Source organism: Chaetura pelagica, unplaced genomic scaffold (genome assembly GCF_000747805.2).
Source record: "Chaetura pelagica isolate M959 unplaced genomic scaffold, ChaPel_1.0 scaffold344, whole genome shotgun sequence".
Taxonomy (NCBI): domain Eukaryota; kingdom Metazoa; phylum Chordata; class Aves; order Apodiformes; family Apodidae; genus Chaetura; species Chaetura pelagica.
In genome coordinates, this window is record NW_009953098.1 from 4,060,533 (window position 1) to 4,070,390 (window position 9,858).

Consider the following 9,858-nt stretch of genomic DNA (forward strand, 5'->3'; position numbering starts at 1 on the left):
GGGAGGGAGGCGCGCGCCCGCCGAGCTGCCGCAGTACGAGTTCGTGTCCCAGCACAGCAGCTCCGTCATGCCCCCCAACTGCAGTGACACTGACTTCCTCGACTCCCTCATGAAGAACAGCAGCAGCAGCAACGATGAAGAGTGGTTGAACAATCTGACAATGATAGATGACATTTTGGGACAGCACGCTCAAAGCTCCGGACATGTTTAGCTTGGAGAGAAGCAGGCTCGTTGTAAATAACACACGTATGGCTTTTGAAAATGACAGACAGCCCAAGAAAGCCTCTTCCAGTACAGAAGGAATAGACTCAGCCAATTCTTTGCCTGCATCAAAGTTTAATGTTGGCAGTTTTTCAGACGACTGTATATATTTGAATATTTTGTAAATTATGTTTTCCTAAACCTTAAATGTAGAAGTATTTATACTTCTTTGCTGGACTGTTTGTAAATAAATCTATAGCATAACTTTTGGTTTTATTATAGGGATTTCATTATACCTTGTTATAAATATGCAAATAATATTGTTAGTTTCAGTAATACTGTGTATTACAGCATAAAATACTTATGTTTTTGACATAACTTAACACATGAACTAGGGGTGTCATTGCAACCAGACTAAGCAGAAATCAAATGTGGCATCTGTTCTCTCATATCAAGAGGAAAGATTGAAAAGTTGCATTAAAAAATAATAAGCTCCATGGAAGGAGCTGCTGATTCCCTCGTAGCTCAGTCTCAACAGCCCCATTCTGGCATGTAGGTCCCACCTGGGCTCCCAGTACGTTCCGGGGTCTGCCTGCAGAGATCTTTTTCCAAGATCCTGGGCAAGGATCTCAACTCGATACACTCCAGCAGGTTGATTCAACGCCAGCAAGGTGTTGTCTGTTGTCCTGCAGTGATGTGAGCTAGTGATGTGAGCTGGTGATGTGCCTGGCAGGGCGCCAGGCTCCGCACAGCCGGGGCGGAGTGGGGGGCAGCGGGGAGGGGGTGCTGGGCAGCCCCAGCCAGGCCTGCCCCAAGACTGGATCCTTCAGCAACGAGGCAGCTCTGGTTTGTGCACCTCTGCCATGTATATTTGTAGTGTACAGGTGATTTGTTCCTGGTTTTAAGGCTTTTCATAATTTCTGTTTTAATGTGAGACTTTTTTTCAGGGGAAAAGTCTATAAACATTAATAGTTAATTTTTGATGTTTTTCTGTCAGCAACTATTGTCCTATGTATATTTAAGAGTCTGTTTATAAAAGATTCACTGTACTGTAAACTTCTTAAAATGTTCATACTTTGTGTAATCATATTTTAATAGTCACGTCATATTTCGCAATACATTTGTAATATAACGTCAGCTTCAAGCACAGAATGTTTTTTTCTTCATACCACAATAAACTGCCAGGGGAAAACTGCATATACTTCATGTGCTCATTTTTCAGCTACAACATTTCAGACGTGCAGATATTTGAATTAATTTTATTTATCCAGGATGCTACAAAGTGTGTGCTGTTAGTCGAAGAAATGGGCTAGACAAAGAGTTGAAGCAGGCTTTAATTTTATTTTAAGGCAAGATCCCTTAGGTCTGCTCTGCTTTTCCAGTGTAATTATAGGTGAACATGCAATTAATCTCTGTGGTTTGGGGGTGTTTTTTTACATAGCACCATTTTTATTTGAGTGACAGTTCTTGTTTCTAAATGCACATATCAGTTGGCCCATCAGAAATAAAGCTGTGAGGAGGGCTGGAGCCGTGGCACAGTTTCACCTTGCTCGTTTGCTTGTCCATTAATGACTGTGAGGGTGATGGCAGATATGGCATTTCATTTTTTTGACACAGAAATCACCTGACAGGAGAGCTGGTGCCTCCCCTCGGGGATTCGAGACTGGGAGGAGGGGTAGGAAGAAACAGGAAAACTTTAGCAATCTTAAATAAATGCACAAATAGACTCTGTAGCTAAAATTGCCTCATTTAAACAGAGCCAGACACCACTCCAGCTTCCTGGGGCTGGTGGAGAAGACGTGTCGGCGCTGCCCTTTGTCCTGGGTGCGCTAGGGACATGGCAAGCCTGAGGAAATCTCCTGGGGGTGATCTCCCTCAAATTCATCCATGCTGGAGGGAGGGGTTTGGCAAGGTCACCCCCAACCTGGAGTGGGTCCTTTTGGAAGCCTGTTCTCCAGAGCCAGAAGGAAGAAAACAGCATCTGAAGTAAAAATGAGAGGAAAAAGTCAGGGTTTAAAGAAGTTGGGTACAAGCTCTGCTGCTGGTGCTGAGGTGCGCAGGAGACCTCTCCCAAGCATGGCCACGCTGAGCCTTGTCAGAGATCTTGTGGCTCTATGTCAAGAGCAGGTCCTTGTGAGTAAGAGGCTCTGAGGGCAATGACCCCAATCAGCTTCGTCTTAAGAATGACATGCACTTGTGTGAAACCAGGGCAAGGAGGGAAGAAGCCAGTTTTTCCAGCAAAGGAAATCAGCCCCACCAAACAATTGCCCAAAACAGGCTGTAGAACTCAGCAAGTGTCTGAATGAGCCAGAAACGCCGAGTCGACTCCAGACAGCGGAGAGGGGGAGAAATGCCTGTGAGTACGTCTGTGGCGAGGACAAAGGTGAGTTTGTTTGGCTGTGAACACTGGCACCATTTCAGCAGCTTTTCTGTCATGAGCCGTGTCCTGCCGGGGAGCAGCGCTGGCGGGGCCGGGCCTGCCCTGCCTGCTGGAGCAGCCGGTCTGACCGCGGCGCTGGGAGCCAACAGCGCCCGGCCCCTGCCGCGCCACCAGCACGGCAGTCACAGATGGCAGGGAAGGCTGCTGCCCACACACGCTTCTTTAGGATATTAATAAATATAAGAAAAAATGCCCTCTCTTTGTCCTTCATTTTGTTGGTGTCAATGCAGCTTTCAGCATTTCGGTTCTACGGGGTTGGGGTTACAAACACTGGGGTGGGGTGTCTGCACATGCCAACTGTTTCCCACAGAATTTATGGAAAACAGTTTGTATTGTACCTGTGTTTTGTACCCACTTTTTTTCACTTTTTTTTTTTGTCTAGCTCTTGGGCTGCTAGAGCTTTTCACCCTCTTGTGTGCCAGTTCCTCACATCCCAAGAGGGAATGCTGATCCTTCCTTGCTGCAGAGGCTCTGTGAGGAGCCAGGACCGTATCAAGTTTGGAAGAGGAATAGGACTAAATATTATTATCTTGCTGTCTCTGGTTGTACTTCTAACTGCTAATTCTTAAACATATCTTTTGGGGGGTTGGCACACAACTGCAGTGGCCAGTGCTCTGCTTGGGATGCAGCCTTAGAGCCAGGCTGCTGATCTGCCTCAGGGCAGCTGGTGGCTTGGGTGGGAGCACACAAGGCAAGGATGTGCTGGGAAAGGCATGATGACCACGGGGTGACATTTCAGCAACTGGAGCACTAGCACAGCACTTCTGGTTGGTGTCAGGCTGCAACAGGTACTGCCTCTATCACAATGAATTGCCTGGTTGTTCTGCAAAAAATACTTTGTCTGAACTTTACCTTCCCCTTTTCTCAATTTAAAGTGTGAAAGTGCCTGAAGTCTGATCCTGCCTTTGCTTTCTTGGTCTGTATCACTAAGGTGAATAGTTACATCTAGTGAGGGAGTAAGATTAAATAACATCTGTATGGTTCTCCCATTGCGTCTACTGGACAAGCAGATCACACCACAAGACATACGTAGACTTACACCATGAGCCAAATTCTGCTGCCTTGCAGGCAGTGTAAACATGGAATAGGCTTCCTAAAGGCAGAGGTATAGCAAGGGGCTTACACAAGCATAAACAAGAACAGCATCTGATGCTGTGGAAGAGCAACATGAATTTGGATTTCTAAAATAGTTACAAGGAATGAAGTGTCTGACAGCACCCGCTGTTGAAAGGTATCATTTATTTCCCAAACAAGTTACGTCACCAGACTGCCCTCATAATTATGGCCATGAAAACAGAGGCAAGGCAGTAAGCTTTTTCCTCTTGGATTCCAAAATAACATCAAATGCCTATAAAGGCTAGAGTTTCCAAAGACCTGAGCTCACTGAAAAGCCTGTCTGTCTGAAGGGTTAGTAGCACAGGTAAGTCAGACTTATTACGGAAAAATTCTCTTTGTGGATTGTATTAATTTAAAGCAGCCCCTTTTTGACAAAGTCAAAACAGAAAAACACACTCCTATCAGCATTCAGGGAGCACCTAGGAATAGATGTCATGGGAGCATGGCTCAAGCAATTTCCCTGGGAAGCCTGGCCCTGGCTTATGCAGAGCCTGAGCTCTGCTGCTTGTTGGCTTTCCAGGATTGATTACATGTCTTGCTTAAGAAGCTTTCAACAAAGGAAGCTGCACTGATGTTGAAGTGTAAGGTCAAGTTCTCCTCTTGTGTAGGATGTTGTAAATCAGGAGCCATTTCACTGCCTGCAGCAGGGTAACCCCTGATTTACAATAGTCTGGCAGCAGGAGTGAGCACCTGGAGAGAAGCTGGCACTTGTGGTCCTGCCCTGATGGCCCTGTGCTGCAGCAGAGGCACAGAAGATGTGCAGGGTGGCCCCAGAAGAGGACCTGCCCCTCACTGGCATCTGGCTGCAGGGCAGGCAAGGACAGGGGGAGGTGTGAGGGTGAGAGGGCAGTGGCTGCGCCGGCTCTGCCCGCTCCTGCCTGTGCTGGAGGGCATGTGGCTCATGCTTCCAGGGGGACATTTGGCCCTGGCACATCTGCCTGGTCATCTCTTTGGGCTGAGGTCAGGTTTTGGTGCTTAGTGCCAAATCAATGCCTGTTTTCCCTTCTACTCCCTGCTCTATGTACAGTGGATTTTGTAAAAAAAAAAAAAAAAAAAAAAAAAAAAAAAAAAAAGAGAAAGAGTCTTGAAGAGAAAAAGGTGTTTTAAATACCAAAAGGGTCTCTCCTGGGCAAGCTAAAGCACAAGTACCTGTTGGCAGCTGCAGGAGTTACTGAGAACTTCAGACTCTGGCTGGTCAAGAGGCCTCCTGTGTGCAATCCTGCATAAAACCTGGGAAAGGTGCCTTATTAAAGCAGCCAGGCTGAAACCAGTGGAGCTGTAGTTAATCACAGCCATTTTCTTTGCCCCCTCCCCGCTCGCTCAATGGTTTTGTAACACTGAGCAGAACAAATATGCTATTTTATACACATCTTAGTCCATTTCCCGTTACGCGGCAGGTCTGGCACTTGGCTTTGATCCCGCTCTGCCCGAGGCAGCTCTTTGCCCAACAGGGCTTGTGCTGTCTGTGCTGGGCTGCCTGCTGGCTGCCTGTTGGGCAGCCTGTGCTGGTGTTGGGCTGCCTGTGTTGGGCTGCCTGTGCTGGTGTTGGGCTGCCTGTGTTGGGCTGTGTGCCCTCACTATAGCCAAGAAATGATCCTCCACAGTTGGGACACAGAACTGGATTTCTTTGCTTTCCTGACCTCGGGAAGTAGAAAAAGTTGGATTTTCATGGGGTTTTTTTTCTTTTTCTCAAGGTTAGCAAGACAGTGTTCTGGGTTGGATCATGGATGTGTGTCAATTAAAGCAATCCACAGCTACAGCACTGATTTGTCCCCACAGCCCAAAGGGTCCTTTGCTGCATGTCTGAACTCTACCAGTCTCATGTGCCAGAAACCAGTCAGGAGCTCCTGGGTTTTTGCGCATGAAGTTGGCTTTGTCCTTAGCAGGGTGTATGATGCTGCAGTTTAATGCCTGAAATTTAAGTGATTTGGTTGGAGAAGTAGAAAGAAGTAAAAAGAAACACCATTTTAAGTTCAAAGTCAGATTTTTAATTGTTCTGATGTTGTCTTAATCCCTTTTTAAGGAGAAAAAGAACTCGAGTGCTGACCCTGCTTGGTTTCACATCCTGGAGCTGTGCTGGGTTTCATGAAGCACTGGGAGAGACCAGGCCCGGGGCAGCAGCAAGAGGTGGTGAGATTGGCCTATTTTCACTCCCTGAGGGGAAACCAGCCTGAAGCTATAAAGTTGTGAAATCTGTTTTTTTCTTTGCTAATACAGAGCTGTGCTTCACTCCATCCAGCTGCAGAAACACGCTTTGTTTCAAGTTCACAGACTGCTCCTTGTCAGCACTGCTGGCTTTGTATGGCAGCCAGGGAAACAGAATTACCTGGCAGAGCAGGACCTGTGTTCCTTTCCTCTTCTCAGCCCATAAATTCTTATTCTCTTTCATGTATTAGCTGGCTATATTATTTGCCTCAGCAGCACCCATTAACCCCCTATTTAAGCCTCACAATCTTTAATAAATATATATTTTTGCCTGTGCCCTTTCAGGATAGTTGATGATGTCCATTAACAGCTGCAGGACCATGAGGAACAAGAGGCTCAGGACTCAAATCCCAAAGATATTTAAGTACCTAATGAGGCAGGCAGGCACCAGTGGGATATTTCAAGTGCAGTTAAGCAGGACTGGCAGCCACGTCTCACGGCTGGTGGATTCTATGGCCATCAGTGAACCAGTTTGGACTTTGTTTTACAGATCTGGGAGGATAAGATGGTTGTTTCTGCATGGCTGTTGTGGGCAAAATGGGACTGTGAGTCAGGGCTCTTGGTGTCTTTATTTTCCAACCTCAAAAGCCAGTTGGCTCATCCTGACCAGGGAGAGCATGCAGCCTGGCAGGTAGGCAATGGAGGAGGAGCCATCCATTTCACCTGTCTACAGTGCAAGCTCTTTGCTTTACTCAGTGCATTGTTCCCAGCTCCTGGATGCAGCACTCCTCACCCAGCCAGAGCAGCCGGGCTTACCGTGAAAACCTGAGCAGTTTGCTCTTCTTGGCTAATATTCCAGCCAACAAACTTTGGAAGTCCCAGCAGTGCATCTTGAAGAGCAGGTGGAGTCCTACTTCTGCTTCAGACCTACAGTTCTTTACTCTGCTAAGGTTTTTGACTTCTGACCCATGGTTGAAATAATGTAGTAATGTATTACTAATGCTAATGCAGCAATTACCCAGACTGCTAGCACAGGAAAGTGGACCTGTGGGGATCAAGCAGGAGAAAACGGACAGATCTGAGTTCTGATCCATTTCCAGAGACGCAGGAGGTACCAATTCCCAGAGGGGTTGATGGGCACACATTCATGAGCAGGCTGCCTTCAGCTTCAGTGCAGCACAGCTTGTCCTACGTGAGCTGGGGAGTGTCACTGCTCTGGGTAGCAGAGCACACACTAGTGCTGGGCTGCCGTGAATGTAACAGCACCTGTGTGAATGTGAGATGAAGGATGGAGGTAGAGAGGAGGCACAAATGCACTGGAGACAGGTTTCATGACTAGTAATTCACTTACAGCCTCAAGTGACCCTTCTGCACAGGGAGGACCTTTTCCCAAATCCTATGGCATGGTCACCTCCCTCAGAGTCTGTGGTCTGTGCAGGGGGCCAGAACATGCAGAAATTCAATGGTGTTTGTTAGTGGAGAGTGGGGAGTGTGGCTGGGTGGTTTGCACAGCTGATTTGCCATGGGATACTCTGTAGCTGCTCTGCAGAGCCCTTTCCTCCATTTGGGAAGGCTTTCAACTCAGTGGTGGGCTCATCACTGGGAATCAGAGGCCTCTGGTAGCCCAGCCAAGCTCTGCACCTCAGCCTACCTACCCATAAAATCAAGATAGTCCCTTTTCCACAGAGATGGTTTGAGGAGTAATTGGTTAACACTGGTAAAGTGCTTTGAGCAGCTAGGACTGTAAAAGTGCCAAGGGTTATTATTAGTCCCGTGTCTTTGCTTTACTGTGTCAACCAGACCAAAGAGCCTCCTGGTACCAGAGCAGCCTCCTGCAGCACCTGCTCCCCACACTGCACGGACCATGCAAAGCAGATTAGCCTGCAGCTGGCCTTTCCAGGCCAAAAGCAGCACTTCCCACTGCTTGCAGCAGGGATTGAGTATCCAAAGGAAAACTTAAACTAAATGCTTGGCTGCAACAGGCTGAGTTTTGCTGCTTGAGGGACTGAGAACCCAATCCCTATACAGTTCTTTTATTGTCTTCACACAGTCCTTCACACACATGACAGTTACCTGTGGACTGCCACATCTGACTGCAAAGAATGGTTGATGGGAATCCAAGACTCAAAGAGTTGAACTGGTGAGTATTTGGAAAGTGACCTCCTTGTGCCTGGCCCTCTACTCTGTGAAACCTAATTATCTCGAGACCCCTGGTGTGTTTTGAATTTGGTACAATTAACCAACAGTTCCAAATCATCTAGTGGGGGCGTGCCCAGACACACACAGAAATGATGGCATCAGACTAACTGGAGGAGACTGGCTAGAAGTGAGTTGTGATATAAATACATCATTAAACAGAGGGAAGCCAAATGTTATTTACTAGAGGTAGCAAAAAAAGGTGGTTGCTACCAGGAATGGCTACCAGTGTGTAAGGCAGGAAGCATGCCCAGATTTCCAGCTGCTCTGCCATCACAGGCACACGCTTTTCCAGCACCCTCTAACTCATGGCAATATGTAACTGCTTTACCCACTGTCTCATCTTGCAGACATCTCCATGATTGACCTGTTTAGGAACTCAAACTCCCGACACCTCTTGAGCTTCTTACGGATGGCTAATGCCCCCGAGAGTGTCACAAGGCACCATCTGCAACCATGCTTGGCCTGGCATGAAATCAGACAAGGAGGCTCTTTTCATTTTCTTGCACCTTGAGGTCTGATCTCAGAATCGTTTTCTTTTTAATTGTCTGTCAGTGGGTAATTTTATTCCTGGTGTCAGCATCCACAATAAGCATGAAAAGAGTTTTGCCTCTGGCTGTGGCAGTAATGATAGCTGTAGTACCTCTTGTCCACATCCTCGAACTTACACTGTGAGCTCTTCTAGGGAGCAAATATATTATTTGTGTGTTTTCTGCAGTGCCAAACACAATGAGGCCTCAGTCTCTAGATGCTACCGTAGTACTACTAATAAATAATAACTCAACACTGAGATTAACACTGACATGCAGAGACTTTCTGATTTGGTACATTAACTTCTTATTCTTTTCATGCTGTGAATGTAAGCTGTAGCTGGAGATACAAAGTGCTGTGAAGATTACTGTAAGTACTCTGATCTTCTGAACCCTGAATGGAGGTCGCTGTTGTATAATAAATTGCATTAAAATATAAATGAAAAGAAATCATGTACAATTTTTCCAGCAAGAATTATTCACAAGAAGCTTCATGGAAGAAATGACTGCATTAGCTCCAATAAGAGCCATTATTTCTTTCAGGTGGCTGCTTGAAGCTTTGCTAATTGTCTGAATAAACCTGTATCAGCATCTGATGTGACACTCAGGGCTTCCAAAGACCCCACTTGTCTCAGTGATTCTGCAGAGCTGAGAGGGCTTTTGTTCCACTTATTAGATCAGCTAAAGAAATTCTGCTTTATAATAGTATTATTTTATCTAACTCACCAGAGTGCAAAGCTGAGCCAGGCTACCTGGTCAACAGCAGCCTGGTGCTTTCAGTCCCACAGGAATGATCCTGGGTCCCATGGGAGTTAACAGAAAAACCTTCATGTGCTGCTGCAATGGAGATTCCTTCTAACACCACGAATGCCAGTTGTTTTTAATCCCGCCAATAAATGGCAATTTTCTCTAGCAATGGGAAAGAAAATAACATCTGAAACCCAGACTCCCTTCTCCCCACCATTACATATTTAGGCAAAGTGACTATGGTTGTGGTTTTCTTTTTTTATTATAAAGAATAACACCTTAGAATAATAAGATTAGATCTGTGTTCCCTACAAAGCGTAGTCAGGGGCAAGCTGAATTGGACCAAAATCAATAAAGCATGAGTTTTGGAGAATCCAAAAGAAACCATATTCTGAATTCCTCTAGCTATGCACTGGCAGCCTATGCTGACACAGGCTTAAATCCAACCAGAAGCTAATCACCAACACCTGAGTACAGAGATCC

General features: G+C 46.3%; 1 protein-coding gene across 1 annotated transcript in view; it reads left to right on the forward strand.

Moving 5' to 3' along the window:
- Positions 1-211, forward strand: part of MAMLD1 (mastermind-like domain containing 1) — a 36,066-nt gene extending 35,855 nt beyond the window's left edge. The window contains exon 7 of the mRNA XM_009997208.1: positions 16-211. Coding sequence (XP_009995510.1) covers positions 16-211 — 196 coding nt within the window. The remainder of the gene's footprint in view (positions 1-15) is intronic.
- The last annotated feature ends 9,647 nt before the right edge of the window (positions 212-9,858 follow it).